Consider the following 20,636-nt stretch of genomic DNA (forward strand, 5'->3'; position numbering starts at 1 on the left):
CGCTATTACCGGGGCCACACACACTGTGGGAGCACCGACGACACCGCCATTACTGGGGCCACACACACTGTCGGAGCCGCACACCGAGGACACCGCCATTACCGGGGCCACACACTGTGGGAGCACCGAGGACACCGCCATTACCGGGACCGCACACACTGTGGGAGCCACACACCGAGGACACCGTCATTACCCCCCAGTCGCACACCCTGTGGGAGCCGCACACCGAGGACACTGCCATTACCGGGGGCCACACACACTGTGGGAGCACCGAGAACACCGCCATTACCAGGGCCACACACACTGTGGGAGCACTGAGGACACCGCCATTACCGGGGCCACACACACATTGTGGGAGCCGCACACCGAGGACACCGCTCCGCTTTATCGATCATGGAAGATGCCTTCAGCTCCAGGACATCACACTCCCAGTTATCTGTGATATTTATGGCTGATAAAGCTGCAAATTCAGGTCTGGTCACAAAATCATTTCATTTCATGGCACATGGAAAGCCCAATTTTGCATAAAACATATCAAACGTACAACTCTTAAGGCCACATTCACACCCTGAACAATCTCTGAGCTCCCCAGATTCTGCCGCGGCTTTGTTTTTCACACCATCTTAACATTGCAGAGGCATTCAAATTTGTTTTTTCAGAGTGCAGAATGTGAAATCTCTACTTACAGACCAACTGGGAGTTTTTTCAGTCTTTTCTGGGGGCGCGCTTTCTACCATTCCTCCGAGTCTTAGTAAATCATAGTTCATCTATCAGTGTCAGACTATGCAGAGTTGTCATTGACAGAATCTGGGATGTAGGAATAAATGCATACGCCCCCACCCTCTGAGATGACTAGCAGCAACTGTATGAATCTGCATGCAGTGGGCTCCCCCTAGTGGTGACTGTATACATCTGTATGTAGTGGGCTCCCTCTAGTGGTGACTGTAGAAATCTATATGTAGCGAGCTCCCTCTAGTGGTGACTGTATAAATCTGTATGCAGTGAGCTCCCTCTAGTGGTGACTGTATAAATCTATATGTAGTGAGGTCCCTCTAGTGGTGACTGTAGAAATCTATATGTAGCGAGCTCCCTCTAGTGGTGACTGTATAAATCTGTATGCAGTGAGCTCCCCCTAGTGGTGGATGTATAAATCTGTATGTAGTGAACTCTTTTATTATAAAAATACAAAACTTACAATAAATAGCAAAAATCAAAACCCCAGCAAAAGCAACTGTCCGAGTCCAACATTACCCCCTCCCAGTCCAAAGCAAAGTCCGAGTCCAGCATAACAGCCCCCAGTCAAAGCAACTCCGCAAAAGAAAACAAACTGCCTTCTTCTTTCTCAGAGAAGCTTCCTCCATCTTTCTTTCTTATGTTGTTTTCTGTCCTTTACTTGTCTTTATGATTCTCCAGATCTCCTCCTCCCCAGGTTACATCACCCAAGGAGAGAAGAAACATTTTATTAATACACGCACATACACACTTCATACCAAACCTGACAAAGAAAACTCTGGTCCATCACCCAAAAAGAAACACTATAGCCACCTGGCTTAAACACATCTATCTGAAACACACAAATTTTTTTTTTTTTAAATTTTATAATTTTTTTATTTCATTTATTTATTTTTATATATTTTTTCCTTTTTTTTTTTTTTTTTTACACAGCAAATACAACCATAAACAACCTACCACCAAACCCCACCCTCCCATCACAAAAAAGGATCATCACCTCACATTACAATATAATGCTACATAACTCTATATTACAACACTTACCCAGAGCCAGGATTGGTGCCTGTAAGCCCTATATCAGTAATTCACTTCTGCAAAACAAAAATCTGATCGTGATAAGCCCCAGCCCGCCACCGGGAAACCACGAGGACACGAAAAGGGAGACGTCATCGGCATACGCTACCACCCTCAGAGTGGCTTCTGGGGCCACCTGGTCCATCCTGACTCCCGCCAACGGCCCACGCTCAATCCTTTTTAAAAGGGGATCTATCGCGAACACGTATAACAGCGGGCTCAATGGACAGCCCTGGCGGACCCCAGACCCAACCTCAAAAGGGCGGCCAGACCAACCATTCACGAGCGGGAAAGTCTCTGCCCCTGCGTACAAGATCTTTAGCCAATTTACAAACCCCCCAGGCAGACCGTACCTCAGAAGGACGGACCAGAGGTACTCATGGTTAACCCGATCAAAAGCCTTCGCCTGGTCTAAGGACAGCAAGTACCCCTTCCAGTGACCCGCCCTGCTCCACTGCCTCTCGGACACCGAGCACAGCATTAAACATACTGCGGCCTGGAACGGAGCAGTGCTGGGCCCCCGAAAGGAGCCGGGGTGCAAACTTCACCAGCCGTTTGAACAGCACCTTTGCCAGAACCTTCCGGTCCGTATTGAGAAGCGCTATGGGACGCCAGTTCTCAATACGGGATGGGTCCTTACCCTTTGACAGGATAATCAGGGCAGACTGCCTCATCGACTGGGAAAGAGCGCCCGAGGAGAGACACTCGTTAAACACCTCAGTCAAGAGAGGGACCAACGAGTCCCTAAAGGTCTTATAAAACTCGGATGTTAAGCCATCCGGACCTGGCGATTTCTTAGGCCGAAGCCCATCAATGGCCAGTCGCACTTCCTCTTCCCTGATTGGTTCTGTCAAAACGTGAAGCGAGGGGTCATCCCCTGGCTCAGGGATGGCCTCGGCCAGGAAAGCCGACATCACGTTCTGATCCAGATCCCTCTTCCCCAAGAGGTGTGAGTAGAAAGATCTGATCACCTCCAGGATCCCTGATTTGGATCTTTTCAGGGAACCCGTATCGTCGACCAAACCTGTCACCACCTTACAACTCACTGACATCTTACAGTTTCTGTAGGGGTCAGGCGAGCGGTACCTCCCGAAATCCCTCTCAAAAACCAAAGATGTGTGCCTATCGTACTGACACCTCTTGAGTAAAGACTTCACTCTGGAGATCTCCTCACGGTCACCTCCAGCCGAGACGAGATGTTCGAGTTTCCTCCTCAGTTCCTGACACAGGCGGTACCTGCTCAGGCTCCTGAGGCTCGAGAGCTGGCGGAAGAAACTCGCAACCCGATCTTTGAACATCTCCCACCACTCTGACTTATCGCTACAGAGATCCAAAAGCGGTACCTGGCTCTGAAGAAAGTCCTCAAAGGATTGTCTTATCTCTGCTTCTTCCAAGAGGGACGAATTCAGCTTCCATAGTCCCCTTCCCATCCGAGGGGTTTCTGAAACATTCAGAGAAAAAGAAATCAGACAGTGATCGGAGAACTCCACCTCAACAACGGACACTGCTGAAGAGATGGCTTCCTCCTTTAAAAAAAACCTGTCTATCCTAGACCTACAATTACCTCTATGAAAGGTGAAACCACAGTGACCTGGGGTGTGCCGGATGTGGACATTGACCAGGCGAGCGTCACTAGGTATGCTATTAAGAGTATTACTATCATAAGCCAGCCGGTCAATGGAGCCTCCCCTATCACGAAGCCTTGTGACAGTGTTAAAGTCACCTCCAAAGACCACCTGCCGACTGGTAAAAAGATAGGGCTTAATCTTCAGGAAGAGACATTTACGGTCCCACTTTGACTGCGGACCATAGATGTTAATGAGCCGAAGCTCCTGTCCCCTCATGAAGACGTCTAAGACCAGGCACCTCCCCATTTCTACCTCGATAACTCTCCGGCATTCAACCGATGCAGTCTTAAAAAGGACTGCCACCCCGCTACACGGCTCGGCCGCAAGAGACCAGTACGAAGACCCGCACCTCCACTCGCTCTTCGCCTTGCGTATGGCCCCCATATCCGTAAGCCTGGTCTCCTGCAAAAACAAAATTTCAGCCTCAAATCGGGTGAGAAAATCAAAGGCCACAAATCTAGCCGCATCAGACTTTATACTAGCGACATTAATGGTCGCTAGAGTCAACGGGGTGGGTGCCGCCATCATGAGTGATCGAGTTAGATGGCCTTTTTCTTCACCCCACCCTTTTTTTTAGCCCGCTCGTCTCCGGACGATGAAGCCCCCCCTCTTCTTTTCAGAGAGACAGAGGTATCCATCCCTCCCACCTCTTTCTCATCTCCGGACCCAGGGTCGTCCGCACCTCCCGAGGAAGACACACCCCCCGGAGAAGGAACTCCCCCGCCTCCCAAAGGCCCTCCCGATGTTACCTCCGGAACCTCAACCCCGACTCCCGTCTCAGCAGGATCGTCAAGGGCTTGGAACCGGTTGGAGAGAGGGATCAGAAGGGAGTCGGTGGGACCTTCCTTAGGCAACTTGGTCAGGGAAGAAGATTTTCCACCTTTTTTCTTCTTTTTTTTACTTTTGGCACTCTTGGCACTCCTTTTGGTACCCTTGTCACCCATTTCTTTTGGCTGTTCCCCTCCATCCTCATCAAAACTTTCATATTGAGAGGCATCTGAGAGATCAGCCACTTCCTCATTGTCCATCCTTCTGATCTCCTCATTCACCGCTTCCTCCCCCGGGGCCTCAGTGACATGGGCCGTCGCCTCGGAGGAGGGGGCAGCCATTACCCCAGTTTCCCGAGGCTCCTCCTGCCCCCTGCCCTCCTGACGCCTTGCCTGCCTCCGCTGGTAAGAGGGGCCCCTAGCCCTGCCATTCCTCATCGGCCCCTCAGCTCCTCCCCCGCTACCACCTCCAACCTCTGCAGAAGTTGCACCGCCAGGAACTTCCTCACGGCTCCCCTCTGCCCGGCTGGCCATGGCATTAGAGAAGGAACGAGGGCAGCGGCTGAATGGGTGACATCGAATGACACCACAGGATGCGGCGAGGTGACCTACCTCGCCACACAAGGCACATTTCTGCACCTTGCAGCCCGCGCTGAAGTGGCGAGGATCACCGCACCTGTGGCATACCTTCGGCTGCCCCTGGTAGAAGACCAGAATCCGATCCCTACCCAGAAAAGCCGAGGAAGGGATGTGGGTGACAGTGCCCCCTGAACGCTTCAACTTTACCATGAAGGTCCAGCCCCCTGACCAGATACCAAAATCGTCCCGGTTCTTCTTCGGGACCTCCACAACCTTGCCGTACCGACTCAACCAGGTCATTATGTCAACGCCAGAAAGACTCATTACATGTTAAAACGGTCACTTTCTTCGGCCCACTTTGGCGAGAAATTGCTTCCACGGCGAAACCTCGCCAGCCGGGCTCCTCTTTTACCAGCTCATAATTCAACCAAAAGAGCTCCAAGCCCTCCGGCCGAACAAAGCTGATATCAAAGGTGGAGGTCCCAAAAGGATGTATCAGAGCAAAGATGTCAATAGCCCTGAAGTCCATCTTCATGAGGAGCTTCACCACATTTGTCCTGGATGGACACGCTTCATCGCCCCTCCACCGAAGACGAACCACATTTCTCCTGGAGACCCCCTGCCCGGCTGTCGGGAGGGACCACACGGTCTCCCCCCCCCCTTTTCTCTTGGAAGGCAGCTAGACCAAACTTATCTAGCCAGTAGGACAACGCCACCTCTCTTCCCTCTACATTGATCGTCTGCTCCCCTTTTTTGAGGGCCTCCAGGAAACGGCGGCGAAAAGCTTCATTCCCTGGGTCCGGAGATGAGGAAGACCCCTGTGGAACCCCAGCGGCAGCAGCCGCATAACTAATGGCGGCTGCAGGTGAGGGGGACGATGGACCAGCCCCTATATTCCCTGAACCCTCAACCTCACAGTCAACCATCTCCACCTCACTTACCTCAGCCTCACCATTTCCACTAGTAGAAATCACCGCACTGGCACCATTCACACCAACCATACCTCCAGCAGAAACTGCCCCTGACCCTTCACCATTATCACCATCACACACACTATTCACACCACTTGCACCACTTCCATTATTATTTACATTTTTTTTTTGCATTTTTTTTTCTGCTTTCTGCTGGGGTTGTTGCTGTTTGCAGTGCAGCTGCCCCTTTAAGATCAATACTGCAGGGTTTGATTACCACACCCTGCTTTTCAGCAGAGCATGTGCTGGCAGCTGCAGACTGTTGCTCCAGCCTCTCCTGCAGACCATCTCCACGCTCCTGTGTGCACTTCACCGCCGGGTCCCCCACAGATACAGGTGACACACATGCAGAGGACCCCGGCGGTGCGACTTTCTCCGGTGAGGATGCCGTCCGGACCTGCATTACTGCAGCCATTACAGCTGCACCCGAGATGATAACCGGTGCCGGGGTCCCGGACTTTGACCCAGCATCGGATCTGCATGTGGGGGACCCCGACACCACAGCACACACCGCCGATGATGCGGCCCCGGCTGACAGCGCACCGCCAACACTGCGGGGAGCGGTGACCACCGGCAAGGTACCCACAGCCCCTACCCCCCGAGCGTCAGCGGGTGCAGCAGGCGCCAGGCCGTCCCCCGTTTCCACAGAGGATCGGGCCTGGACACCTCCACAGATTTTATTACCGCCCGCCACAGGGCCACATTCCAAACCATGCACACTGTCCGGCTCTGCAGCCGCATGCCCACTCTCGCCCCCTCTGCTACCGCCAGCAGAGACGGCGACCTGCGCCATATGACTTGTACTCTCCCCGCTCCCTCGCACCGGACCCACTGCAGGTCCCGGGCCGGGGTGGGTAGCGGGCTCCACACAGCGGGACCGGGGGGTCCCAGGAAGGGGGACAAACACCAAACTCTCCTCCGATGTTTTCTTCCTTTTTTGCTTTTATTTTTCCCCCTCCCGGTTGCCTCGTCCCCGCAGACCTCATCCCCAAACTTCAGGTGGGCATAATTTACTGGGGACTCTAGCTGACGAATCTGCTGCAAGACGAGGCAACCCCCACTGCTGCTGATATCGCTGCTGCTATCATCCGCATCACCCCCATCATCCTCTGAAATACTATGGTCTGATGGGAGTGGGACCTGCACTGGATCTATCCCGCTGTGTGTGGCCTGGAGATCACTTACCAAGCCCCCAGGTGGGTACGGTGCCTCCTCCATCTCCTCATGGTCCACTTCCTCCACCTGGGTCGGACGCCGAGACCCCTCTGGCTCCTTTGCAGCAGCCATGTTGTGGAATCGGTCGTCATTCTCCAGCTTTTCCCGGAAGGGCCCGCTGTTGTTTAATATCGCCGCTCTCCGGGCTTCCATGCCCTCAATGCATATCCCCAGGCTGGATATCCTGGCTGTTAGGGCAGACTTCTCTGTGCGGGAGGCTCTGTTTGCAGCTTGCCTCACCTCCTTCATCTCCTCCCGGAGTCTCCTGAGGGTCTTCCCAGCCTCCTCATGCTCGCTGAGGTACGCATGGACGCGGGAGGCATAGCTGTCAACCGGCTCCCGTGCGGCCCTAGTGCCCCAATCCTTCGGCACCGCTGCACCTCTGCGAGTACTCCGCTCACCTCCGGGAGGAGACACCGCAGTGGCCCTCGCCTCAGGGTCTTTGCAGCCCTCCTGGGCTCCACCATGTTCTGGGCCTTGCCGGATCTGGTGACCCTCTTTGCCGGTAGCAATGAGCTCCCACCCCTCGCCGGCCTAGACCGAGGGGTGGGAGACGGGGACTCAGCCCCACAGTCCATCCACCATACCCCTCTCTTTCCTTGGTCAGAGAGGGGGGGGGGGGAATTCCTGGGTGAAAAACTGGTGACTCTCCTGGAGCAGCAAACCAGCACCTTCCTCCACAGACTACAAGCTCCTAGTGGTGACTGTATATATCTGTATGTAGTGAGCTCCCCCTAGTGGTGGCTGTATAAATCTGTATGTAGTGAGCTCCCCCTAGTGGTGACTGTATAAATCTGTATGTAGTGAGCTCCCTCTAGTGGTGACTGTATAAATCTGTATGTAGTGAGCTCCCTCTAGTGGTGACTGTATAAATCTGTATGTAGTGATCTCCACCTAGTGGTGGCTGTATATATCTGTATGTAGTGAGCTCCCTCTAGTGGTGACTGTATAAATCTGTATGTAGTGAGCTCCCCCTAGTGGTGACTGTATAAATCTGTATGTAGTGAGCTCCCTCTAGTGGTGACTGTATAAATCTGTATGTAGTGAGCTCCCCCTAGTGGTGACTGTATATATCTGTATGTAGTGAGCTCCCTCTAGTGGTGACTGTATAAATCTGTATGTAGTGAGCTCCCCCTAGTGGTGACTGTATAAATCTGTATGTAGTGAGCTCCCTCTAGTGGTGACTGTATAAATCTGTATGTAGTGAGCTCCCTCTAGTGGTGGCTGTATATATCTGTATGTAGTGAGCTCCCTCTAGTGGTGACTGTATAAATCTGTATGTAGTGAGCTCCCCCTAGTGGTGGCTGTATTTTCTCATGTCTACGTTTAGAATTCAGAGCTCTGAAGTATAAAGATTTGATATCAGCACAGAATGTTGAGAACATAGAAGGCTCAGCACACAGAACGACACATTATCCATTATGGATAACACCAATAGAAAAAAAATTTTTTTTAAGAATTTTATTTTTTAGTTCAAAATCCCTCAGAAGACCTCACAAGAGATTTCTGTGATACATTTTTGCACGTTTCCCATTAGATAACATAATTTCATTACATTAAAAAAAAACAAAAAACACCAGACAAAGATGGCGGCCGGTCCCACGCTGTGAGATAGTGGTCTGCAAAACTACAACTCCCAGCATGCCCTTGTAGTTTTGCAAAAGGTCCAAAAAGATGAAAACAAGAGCACCGTTAAAAATAAATAAGTGCAGCGAGACTCAGCGGCAGAGACATCGTGCAGCCGGGCTTGTGCCTCTGCAGGCCGCTCAGCCTCCGGTGGTCTCGGGGTGAGGTGGGCTCTGATGCATCCGGTCTCTCTTCCTCCATCACATTCATACAATGACGATAAGTGCTGCCACTTCAGCAGACTCCGCTTCCACCATGGTCAGGACCTCTGCATCTAAATAATGTTCCCGTTCACTGACAGCAAGCAGAGATCTCGGTGCGGAAGTGAAGCTGAACGCCTGCTAGGAATATGTGTAGATTAGGATCCTACATCTCTGCAGACCCCCACAGGTTACATGTAGTAAGGAGATCGGGGTCTGCGCGGTCCGGCCAGAACAGCACTCGGTCCATACAGGAGACGTCCGGACCCCGAGGACCGGCTCTCACTTCTTACTCTCTGAAAGCCATTCAGCAAAATACCTCTCCATGGCCGTGCGGGATTTCCAGCTCCCCACATTGACGGTCGGGATGATTTTCTGCGGTTTTATAAATTGCACGAATCTCTTCATCTCGGAGAAGCTGCTGTGTTCACTGTACGGGATCCCTGCGGGGAAGCAGCGGAGATCACACATAAGACCCAGTCAGTCATGTGCCACGAATACACCTGGCCTGCGACGTCCGCCCCAATCTCCCTGCATTACATCTCCTGACCCTGTATAAGAGCCCGCACAGACATCGGTCACTATATGGAGATCAGTCCGGTGTCGCAGTCACAGAGCAGGCGATCCAGTGATCTGCAGGACAATGGAGCCATCACTAGGGGAGCTCCCCCTAGTGGTGGCTCCTGGGAGTCAGATCGGTAGGATTCAGGTCCCTGCAGGCCCCTACGGTGAGGTGATAAACGTTATATTGTTCCGTACACTTGTAGAAAGGCCGGGGTGTTGGCAGCACGGCCTCATACATACCATACATAGTAATCTTCCCTCGGATCTCCGGTCTGATCTCGGCCACCGAACTGCAGCCGGCAGAATACGTCCATCCTGTTGGCTTGAAAGCCAAGACACGGTCATATTTCCCAGAGAATTTGTTGAGGTGGGCGGCGAGACCCTGCAAGCAATAAAAAAAATTGATAAATAAAAACCAGAGAAGGTTGATGATGCTCAGGTTGAGGCACGGTTTTCATGCGGATGGAGCAGACTTTAGTTGAAGATGTCATCGGCTGCCGGACCACCCACCCGCCGGACCACCCACCCTAAACACTGACGTCACCGGTGTAAAATAGGATGTCAGCATTTGGGAAGGGGCCGTATTAGAGGACAATCCCTCCAGATCAGTGAGGTACGTGTAACATCTCAATTGATGCCCCCCATAATGCAGCCGCTGCAGGCATTGGCACCTACCAGACCCCCGAGTAACGTGGGAGCGGAGGCCGCATTATCATTCATGGGAAACGGAGCATTCGTTCTTGTGAAACATTTAGGGGCACAGTGTGATCTGTACTAAGTCCTAAATACACAAGTCCCGACCGAAGCAGCGCAGAATCTTACCTTGAAGTTCACCTGCATCATGGGAAGGACGTGCAGCGCGGTGCTGTGCCAGTCCGTGGTCACCAGGGCTCGGATCTCCGCCGACTCCAGACACTGCATCGTCTTATACTTGTCTTGGGACATGCAAACCTTACAGCCCAAAACATCAGCAATGGCTGCAAACAGGAGAGAAATAAAGACTGTAGATTATAGACGTATGGCGGTTGGGGACCACATGTCCCAGAAGAAAGGCTGCGATGTGCATGGACCCCCGCTCCGTCCACATGGTGCCTGCAAGAAGCCGCATAACAATGTCGGAGGTGTAATGCCAGAGGCCGGGTACAAAGCGAAGGACAGAGGGATTGTCCTGCACTGCGGCCTCGCTGCTGTAGACCCGGATCACGTGCTCTGCGGACGCACTTCGCTCTCAGAGCTGTAATCTAACACTCTGCTGGGGTGACGATCGCCCCCGGCTTTCCCAGCAGCAGAGCATTCCTGTAAGAAAGAGGCATCTCCTGACAGCCCGACTAAGTGCACCCAGCGAGAACAGGAGACCCCGAAATACTCTGCGGCCGCTCCGTACAGTCACCAAGTAATATGCAAATCAGAAGGGGAAAAAATATATATTTACCCAAAAACACCTTCTCCTTGCCAATAGAATACGTTCCGCAGACCACCAGAGTCCGAGGATGTAATGTCACCATTTCAAAGGCAGCGTTCACTGCAAACTGCACTGTCTCCTGCTGCGGAGGGAAGGTGTACTCCGGGCTACAGTACCTGCGAGAGGGAGGACAGGACAAAGTAAGGAGGATAGCTGAGAAAACGCACGCAGCTCTGGAGAATAATACAGGAGGTAACTCAGAATCAGTAATGTAATGTATGTACACAGTGACTGCACCAGCAGAATAGTGAGTGCAGCTCTGGGGTATAATACAGGATGTAACTCAGGATCAGTAATGTAATGTATGTACACAGTGACTGCACCAGCAGAATAGTGAGTGCAGCTCTGGAGGATAATACAGGATGTAACTCAGGATCAGTAATGTAATGTATGTACACAGTGACTGCACCAGCAGAATAGTGAGTGCAGCTCTGGGGTATAATACAGGAGGTAACTCAGGATCAGTAATGTAATGTATGTACACAGTGACTGCACCAGCAGAATAGTGAGTGCAGCTCTGGAGTATAATACAGGAGGTAACTCAGGATCAGTAATGTAATGTATGTACACAGTGACTGCACCAGCAGAATAGTGAGTGCAGCTCTGGAGTATAATACAGGAGGTAACTCAGGATCAGTAATGTAATGTATGTACACAGTGACTGCACCAGCAGAATAGTGAGTGCAGCTCTGGGGTATAATACAGGAGGTAACTCAGGATCAGTAATGTAATGTATGTACACAGTGACTGCACCAGAATAGTGAGCGCAGCTCTGGGGTATAATACAGGGTGTAACTCAGGATCAGTAATGTAATGTATGTACACAGTGACTGCACCAGCAGAATAGTGAGTGCAGCTGTGGGGTATAATACAGGATGTAACTCAGGATCAGTAATGTAATGTATGTACACAGTGACTGCACCAGCAGAATAGTGAGTGCAGCTCTGGGGTATAATACAGGAGGTAACTCAGGATCAGTAATGTAATGTATGTACACAGTGACTGCACCAGCAGAATAGTGAGTGCAGCTCTGGAGTATAATACAGGAGGTAACTCAGGATCAGTAATGTAATGTATGTACACAGTGACTGCACCAGCAGAATAGTGAGTGCAGCTCTGGGGTATAATACAGGAGGTAACTCAGGATCAGTAATGTAATGTATGTACACAGTGACTGCACCAGAATAGTGAGCGCAGCTCTGGGGTATAATACAGGGTGTAACTCAGGATCAGTAATGTAATGTATGTACACAGTGACTGCACCAGCAGAATAGTGAGTGCAGCTGTGGGGTATAATACAGGATGTAACTCAGAATCAGTAATGTAATGTATGTACACAGTGACTGCACCAGAATAGTGAGCGCAGCTCTGGGGTATAATACAGGATGTAACTCAGGATCAGTAATGTAATGTATGTACAGTGGGGCAAAAAAGTATTTAGTCAGTCAGCAATAGTGCAAGTTCCACCACTTAAAAAGATGAGATGCGTCTGTAATTTACATCATAGGTAGACCTCAACTATGGGAGACAAACTGAGAAAAAAAAATCCAGAAAATCACATTCTGTTTTTTTAACATTTTATTTGCATATTATGGTGGAAAATAAGTATTTGGTCAGAAGCAAAATTTCATCTCAATACTTTGTAATATATCCTTTGATGGCAATGACAGAGGTCAAACGTTTTCTGTAAGTCTTCACAAGGTTGCCACACACTGTTGTTGGTATGTTGGCCCATTCCTCCATGCAGATCTCCTCTAGAGCAGTGATGTTTTTGGCTTTTCGCTTGGCAACACGGACTTTCAACTCCCTCCAAAGGTTTTCTATAGGGTTGACATCTGGAGACTGGCTAGGCCACTCCAGGACCTTGAAATGCTTCTTACGAAGCCACTCCTTCGTTGCCCTGGCGGTGTGCTTTGGATCATTGTCATGTTGAAAGACCCAGCCACGTTTCATCTTCAATGCCCTTGCTGATGGAAGGAGGTTTGCACTCAAAATCTCACGATACATGGCCCCATTCATTCTTTCATGTACCCGGATCAGTCGTCCTGGCCCCTTTGCAGAGAAACAGCCCCAAAGCATGATGTTTCCACCACCATGCTTTACAGTAGGTATGGTGTTTGATGGATGCAACTCAGTATTCTTTTTCCTCCAAACACGACAAGTTGTGTTTCTACCAAACAGTTCCAGTTTGGTTTCATCAGACCATAGGACATTCTCCCAAAACTCCTCTGGATCATCCAAATGCTCTCTAGCAAACTTCAGACGGGCCCGGACATGTACTGGCTTAAGCAGTGGGACACGTCTGGCACTGCAGGATCTGAGTCCATGGTGGCGTAGTGTGTTACTTATGGTAGGCCTTGTTACATTGGTCCCAGCTCTCTGCAGTTCATTCACTAGGTCCCCCCGCGTGGTTCTGGGATTTTTGCTCACCGTTTTTGTGATCATTCTGACCCCACGGGGTGGGATTTTGCGTGGAGCCCCAGATCGAGGGAGATTATCAGTGGTCTTGTATGTCTTCCATTTTCTAATTATTGCTCCCACTGTTGATTTCTTCACTCCAAGCTGGTTGGCTATTGCAGATTCAGTCTTCCCAGCCTGGTGCAGGGCTACAATTTTGTTTCTGGTGTCCTTTGACAGCTCTTTGGTCTTCACCATAGTGGAGATTGGAGTCAGACTGTTTGAGGGTGTGCACAGGTGTCTTTTTATACTGATAACAAGTTTAAACAGGTGCCATTACTACAGGTAATGAGTGGAGGAAAGAGGAGACTCTTAAAGAAGTTACAGGTCTGTGAGAGCCAGAAATCTTGATTGTTTGTTTCTGACCAAATACTTATTTTCCACCATAATATGCAAAAAAAATGATAAGAAAACAGACAATGTGATTTTCTGGATTTTTTTTTCTCAGTTTGTCTCCCATAGTTGAGGTCTACCTATGATGTAAATTACAGACGCCTCTCATCTTTTTAAGTGGTGGAACTTGCATTATTGCTGACTGACTAAATACTTTTTTGCCCCACTGTACATAGTGACTGCACCAGAATAGTGAGTGCAGCTCTGGAGCATATAAGTTAATTCTACATACACACATGTGGCTAATTGTATCCTCCTTTTATACAGACATATGTGGTCTTACGTGGTGTCCAGGTACAAGGTGTGGATCTTCCTCCCAAGCAGCGCCGGATACCTTTCCATTGAGGTTTCTGCACGAAAGTCTCCTGTATGTAATATTGTGGTTCCATTAGGAAGAATAAAAAGCAGCAGAACGGCCCCCGGGCAGCTGTGATAGCAAAGGCAACAGAGACAAGAGAAGGGTTATTTAGGATGGAGAGAATCAGCGGTGCCCGGATACGCTACTGTCTATGTGCACGCCTCGCTCTCCATCAGATGCAGTAAGATCAGAGCTCCACAACCAGGAGCCCATGCTGTAACGACGAAGAGACTTCTCACAGCTGAGGATTTGCTTCTGTCTACACCAATCACCTGAAGTGAAGAAACCTCTCCTGTCCTATTTGTTACAATGTATCACTGCAGGTAATATGTATCAGCATCACAGAGCATTATCTAGACTAGATGCAATTGTAACAAGCCCTCAGCTGTGAGAAGTATCAGGTCACTGGTAAATATAAAGAGAATGTTTCTTATTCACCGATAACAATAGTCGATGTGCCCAGCAGGGTCTATTAGAAAGTGTCAAAACTTTATTACTTGCAGATGTTTAAGTTCAAACATTTATTCTTATTTTCTGTGATACCTGGAGATATACATTCATCATCCTGCTAAAAATCGTTCTTATTATAAAGTGTTTCTAAATGACATTATTCTGTATGTTGATTTCTAGGTAATTTCTACAGGAGCTGGAAACTTCGGGTCATCGGGGGCAGGAATCCTGTGCAGTTTGGGTTTTCATCCAGTTTACACCCATAAAGGTGAGAACTGAGGGTCATTGTCTAATAATTTGTATTGTTCCCCTTGTGGCGGGCACTTACAGTAGCTTCTGTTCTTAGCGGTGAGGATTCACAAGTCTGCAGTCACTGTCACTATGACTGCAGACTGGACAACCCCTTACGTGGTCAGCGGGAAGAGCCGACAGGTTTTACTATTTTCTCTGATTTACAACCAGGTTAGAGCAGGAAACAGTAAATGGTTGTTGGTTGCTCAGCGTCAGTGCTGCGCCATTCATGGAGGCTACGTACTGGTTGGCGTCCAGCAGCACCACTTTGATGCCATTCACCAGACACTCCGTGTACATGGGTAAGCAGGTGATGAATTCCTTCTCTACTCGCAGCTTAGTCTGCACCAGGTTCCCCGTGATCTGGAAAAGACGAGAACAATGACAGTCGGCACATCGATATCCCGCAGACATGTATACAGCGGAGGACAGGTTACATCCGCTCCCGAAGAGGCTGGAGGCCACCGGACAGATGGAGTAGAGCATTGACAGGTTATAACAGCTGTGCCGTTATGTAGTTGGTGCAGCCAGTGCCGTCCTGCACGGACCGTGTACAGATCCTACACACGAGACGGGGTGGTCGGGGCCGCATGCCTGACACTCGACCAGCACAATCAGCAGGATGGAGTCTGCTGCATACTGGAACAGCCAAAGACTAGAAACCCCAGATCCAGTGACGAACACAGCGCAACGGTCAGACTGCAATGTGAACAGAGGTCTGCAACTTACAGATATCTGATCCGATACACTGTAGCAATCACTGCAGCTGTGCTAGCATTGGTCAGGACAGGTTTTCAGCCTTTGGATAATCATGTTGGCAGCAAGCACAGATCTTGAGATTAGCAAAAAAATTGATAAACCTAAAGGAAGCTGGGGCTTTGCTTAAATGTAAATATCTGGCATTTACGTGCCGGCCACAGAAAATGTCGCTAGAGACATCCGAGCAGGTGAAGACACGTTACCATAGAAGAGAATGGGAGTCACAGACTCCGCAGCCGAGGTCGCACCTTCTGCATAAAGACCAGATATTTCTGAGGAGCAGAGACAAGCGGTCCGTACCTTACTGCAATAAATAGGGAAGCGGAATTTCTTTGTGAGGCCGCCATAGTGGTCGGAGTGAAAGTGGGTGAGGAAATACGCAGAGCAGCCGTCTATCTCCCCGTACTGGAAAGCGTCCACAGCAAATCCGGTGCCTAAGAGAAAACGATAAAAAAGGGAATCAGAGACCAGCGAGAATCAGCCGAGAACACAGCGGATGCAACATCAGCCCGGAGGGCACAGGAGCCCCCAAACATGGCGGCCAGAAAACCTGCGGCTGCCACTTTGGTAAAGGGACGTCACCATCTCCTCAGACAAGCACAACCCCTGACTGTGCCACATCTCACAGTAAGACCCTTAAGAGCAAGCCCCCGGGGACCGCGAGAGACAAGCTCACCGCACTGCCTCATGGCGGACCTCTCGGATGGGTCAGGTTGTGCGCTGACCAAACAGGAACATAAAGTGCCACAAGGCAAAGAAATGGACAAGTTGGCTTCACGGAGCAGTTATTCCACCACTCTTACAACTCGGCCTCATTCACTCGCTGCAGAGAATATATTGCAGGATTTTCTAGATTTACACCCATGGGTGAAGCACAGAAACCTCAGCACCATTATTTCTAGGACTCACATGAGGACCAGCGCTGAGGTACGAGGACAGGACACGTGTGAGCACTCACCTGGGATCTTCTTGTAGAATGGACATTGCTTCCTTCCCCTCCCCCCTTGCTCCGTGGTGGAGTTTTGTCGGAACCTCTTTCCGCCTCTCTTTTGAGTTTCGGTCGCTGTCAGTACTGGGATCTCATGGACGTTCCCCACCTCTCCGCCTGCGTCACCTAGAGAACTCGTCGCCTTTCTCTTCCGCTGCGGTTTCTCGCTCTGCGAGGCGACTGCGTTCAGACTTTTCATTTTTAGAGGCACCTTCACCTCGGCCGCTGCTTTCACCACTTTGGGTTTCAAACCAAAGAAAACCCCGAGGTCCATCTGCTTCTTGGCTTTTGAGGACACGGACGCCATGGCCTGAGACCCCTGGGTGAATCTTTCCTGGGATTGTGACGTCGGAGGCTCGGCGTCTACTGTGCGCTGTGGATGGGGGATCGGTGCACGAGGCTGAGAGTTTACTGCAGAGGCTGCGACTTCCTCGGTCTTAATGAGATCTATGAGGAGCTGATCATCAGAGCTGAGGTCGGCCGCACCCGCTGGATACAGCTGCTCCGGGGGCCATTCCCTGACACCTGACACAGGTGTCCTGCACCGAGACCAATAATCCTCACCAGAACGAGTCCTCACACAGGCGCTGCCCCCATTATCGTGGCGAGGGGGCTGATAACTAGTATTGCACTGTGGGGGGATTTCTACTGCTTTAGTGTCATTCATAGGTGATCTGATGGGACGGGGTGTCCTTCCTGAGGTTGGAACGTCGCCCTCATCGTCACTGAAGAGCTCCTGATCGCTGACGACTGGGGAGTAGGAAATGGCGCTGTCGCATACACCGGGGTCTCTCAGGGGCACAGGGTAACACCTGTCGGCAGTGATGTGGTTGGCGGTTTCCTGGGAGGCTTTGGATGGTGAGGAGAGCCAGACATCCAGCGACGTCCTCCTCGCCGACTCCTGGGAGCTGGAGGGAGACTGGGACTTGGGCAAGTTCAGCTTTGTCACCTCCTTAGAGATTGAGGGAATTAAACTATTGGAAACACTGGATTTATCGGCTCCTGGCAGTGTCAGATCAGGGGTGCAGGGAGGCGAGATCCAAAGCTGATCCACGGCCCGGCTCTGTGCCAGCAGGAAATGGGAATATCGCTTGTAGTGAGAAGGAAAAGAGGACGAGCAGCAAAAACCATCGGGGCATTCTGCAAAGAGAACAGAAAGACCACCCATCAGAAAGGACCGGAGCCATGTTATCCCCCCAGCACAATGCTGCCCTCCTTTACCAACCCCACTGCTAATGTGGCAATGGATACGGCTGAGATGGCCCATAGCCCCCTGGTACTCGCTGCCCGGGGGACAGAATACGGGTGCGGCTCCTCTGGAGGTGAAAGTGGTGTAGAGACCAAACTTTTCTCAGATAAGGCTACTTTCACACTAGCGTTGGATTCGGCCCGTCGCAATGCGTCGGGCCGAGATTCCGACGCTAGCGTTTGATGCGCTGCACAACGGAGGCAGCGGATGCATTTCTCCGGCGCATCCGCTGCCCCATTGTGAGGTGCGGGGAGGTGGGGGCGGAGTTCCATCTACATTTAACGTTTTTTGCTCCCGGTGGTCCGCCACAACACGGCGCACGACGGTTGCGACGTGTGTCAATACGTCGCAATGCGTCGGTAATGTTACTCTATGGGGCAAAAACGCATCCTGCAAACAACTTTGCAGGATGCGTTTTTTCCCCTAAACGACGCATTGCGACGTATTGAAAACAACGCTAGTGTGAAAGTAGCCTAAGAGAGCGGTTCAGTCTCAGAATTCAGTAATGACGCCGCTCCCCCACTGCAGTACCCAATACGGGGTACCAGGCCCTGTAATGAAGGGGCCCCTTTATTCTGGATGTTTTATGGAAATATCATAACTCCACAGATCACACATTAATGACCTCTCTGTTATACCCTAGCGGCCCCCATTAACCTTTTAGCAACCAGATTAGCACCCCTACTTCTTCCAAGAGCCATAATTTTATTTTTATTTTTTTTTAGGTTTCCGCCTACGGAAACGTATGGGGGTTTGTTTGTTTTTTTTTGCCGCACGAGCTTTGAATGACTCTCGCTCATTTTACGATGAAACTTACTAAAACATGGCAGCAAAATGGTGAAGAAAACTATATATAAATCCACTCGGAGTTATGTTCACAGCGTTCATCGTGTGGTAAAAATTAACTCATGACCTGATTCTCCAGGTCGGTGCGATCAATGCGACACCAAATTTATATAGTTTCCTTTATTATTTTAATGGTTATAAAATTGATTTACGTCGTCATTTTCTGAGACCCGTAGCTTGCTGCCCTTTTTTTTTTTGCATTATTATTATTTATTGTTACAGCACCATTGATTCCGTAGTGCTCTACATGGGAAGGCGAGCTGATGTTTTCATTCATACTATTTTGGCATCACTTTAATACGCTTTTATTCAATTTTTGAAGAAAGTGAAATGACAAAAAACTCCAATTCTAGGATTTATATTTTCTTTTTACAGAGTTCATAATCTAGATTAAATGCCTTTATATTTCTTGGACATTGCAATAACAAGTTTGCGGTTTGTAATCCTTTTAATTTATGTTTTTAAACCGGGAATAAGTGTGGGGGAGGGGGATGGTGATTCAATATTTAATTGTTTTTGCATTTTTATTAGCTTTCACCTTTTTTAGTCCTCCAAGGGACCTGAGGCTCAGAACTTTCTATATACTTCAGTATTGCAATATGTAGTAAAAATAATCTTCTAAGCACCTGGGCTTCATAGGAATACAAGATGGGGCGATAGGGTCGTGATAACCCAGCGGCACGACGAGGACATGATCACAACCATTTATGTGCATCTGTCAGAGACTGACTGCAGCATCTAAATGGTTAACCAGCAGTGATTGGAGCTCGCTCCATCCGCTGCTGTTATACGACACATCCGGAAGGCGCCATGTATGCAGCGGGCTTAGTTCCTCCATTTCCTGCACCTGGCATAGGACCTATATATTTGCGTCCTATGTCAGGAAGGGGTTAAGGTCCTGCTTACACATCCCCTTAAGGGTAGGTGCACACGTTGCGGATTTTGCTGCGGATCCGCAGTGTTTCCCATGAGTTTATAGTACAATGTAAACCTATGGGAATCGAAATCCGCAGTGCACACGCTGCGGAAAAAAACGCACAGAAACGCAGCATTTTATTTTCCGCAGCATGTCAATTCTTTGTGCGTATTCCGCAGCGTTTTTACACCTGCTCCAATAGAAAACTGAAGATGTAAAACCGCAGCGGAATCCGCAATAGAAACCGCGATAAATCCACAGTAAAAACCGCAGCGGTTTTGCACTGCGGATTTATAAAATCCGCTGCGGAAAAATCCGCAGAGGAGCTTTCTACATGTGCACATACCCTAAGACTTTGTGGCCCCCCTCCTGCTGAAGAGAGCCCAGTATTCTGCCTCGATAAACCAGTGGGATATGTCCGATTCCTCATGGATGTCACCAGTGACGCGCTCGGGTGAATGCGCCCGTCATGTGTTTCCTGCGGAGCGAAGTGCAGAAGTTCTGAGTCTTGTGTCAAATACATATAAATTTTCACTTTGTACAATACAAAAAGTGAAATTTGTGAGATGCACGGTGACCCCTCCGGGCTTTGCTGCTGGTGGTGTAATCCGCACGCAGACTGACGGGTTTTGGGGCTTATCCTGACATCGCAGTAACGCTGGTTTTTGATCATCCCTTTAAGGTTAGGAAGGTAAAAGGCGTCTCCTGTACCTGTCTGTGCGGTGGACGGAGCGTCCAAGCATTCGCTGACGTGCCATCGCGGCGTCTGTACCAGTAATATAGAGAACGGCATCTGGCAGCTGGGACAATGGCCGCTGTGTCCGTTTTGAGGGGTCTCGGGCGTCGGGGTCTTCACACTTTCAGCTTTCCCTCTTTTGGGTGTAGACGGTACGGCCTCCTGAGAGCCCGGCCCCTGCACGGTCAGCTCTGAGGGGCGGCTCTGGGCGTTCTTCGCTTTCTTTGGGGCGTTTCTCCTCCTGTTACTCCGTCTTTTAGCCTGGGACCCCGACTTTCCCGCTGGTTTCGGACTCCCCGCTTTGTCCACGACTCCATCTCTGGGTTTCTGGAGAGATTTATAATCCCAGATATCATCTTCATTGTCGGACATTGC

At 50.1% G+C, this 20,636-nt stretch overlaps 3 protein-coding genes across 5 annotated transcripts in view; 1 reads left to right on the top strand and 2 right to left on the bottom strand.

Moving 5' to 3' along the window:
• Window positions 1-1,834: 1,834 nt before the first annotated feature.
• On the bottom strand, window positions 1,835-8,849 carry LOC138666884 (uncharacterized). Its single transcript, XM_069755064.1, has 3 exons — window positions 8,805-8,849; window positions 6,937-7,500; window positions 1,835-3,247 (listed from the first exon to the last, which is right to left on the bottom strand). Exons 1-3 carry the CDS (start codon window positions 8,847-8,849, stop codon window positions 3,212-3,214), a joined length of 645 nt encoding a protein of 214 aa, XP_069611165.1. The 3' UTR covers window positions 1,835-3,211.
• Window positions 5,902-20,636, top strand: part of NHLRC2 (NHL repeat containing 2) — a 55,802-nt gene continuing 41,067 nt past the window's right edge. The window contains exons 1-2 of one of the 2 annotated variants that reach the window (XM_069754348.1): window positions 5,902-6,329; window positions 14,657-14,744. The gene's annotated coding sequence lies outside the window, so the exon portion shown is untranslated. Of the gene's footprint in view, window positions 6,330-14,642; window positions 14,745-20,636 lie in introns of those variants that run through there. The other variant, XM_069754350.1, reaches the window with a different exon arrangement.
• DCLRE1A (DNA cross-link repair 1A) lies at window positions 8,426-20,633 on the bottom strand. Of its 2 annotated transcripts, XM_069754345.1 has the most exons (10): window positions 20,237-20,633; window positions 16,485-17,654; window positions 15,827-15,960; window positions 15,012-15,130; window positions 13,952-14,095; window positions 10,789-10,934; window positions 10,179-10,333; window positions 9,597-9,738; window positions 9,112-9,235; window positions 8,426-8,933 (listed from the first exon to the last, which is right to left on the bottom strand). In XM_069754345.1, exons 1-10 carry the CDS (start codon window positions 20,631-20,633, stop codon window positions 8,867-8,869), a joined length of 2,598 nt encoding a protein of 865 aa, XP_069610446.1. In that variant the 3' UTR covers window positions 8,426-8,866. The 2 variants fall into 2 exon arrangements, with proteins under 2 accessions (XP_069610446.1, XP_069610447.1); XM_069754346.1 differs by having other exon boundaries at window positions 8,426-9,235.

The sequence above is a fragment of the Ranitomeya imitator genome, chromosome 2 (genome assembly GCF_032444005.1).
Source record: "Ranitomeya imitator isolate aRanImi1 chromosome 2, aRanImi1.pri, whole genome shotgun sequence".
Lineage (NCBI taxonomy): Eukaryota > Metazoa > Chordata > Amphibia > Anura > Dendrobatidae > Ranitomeya > Ranitomeya imitator.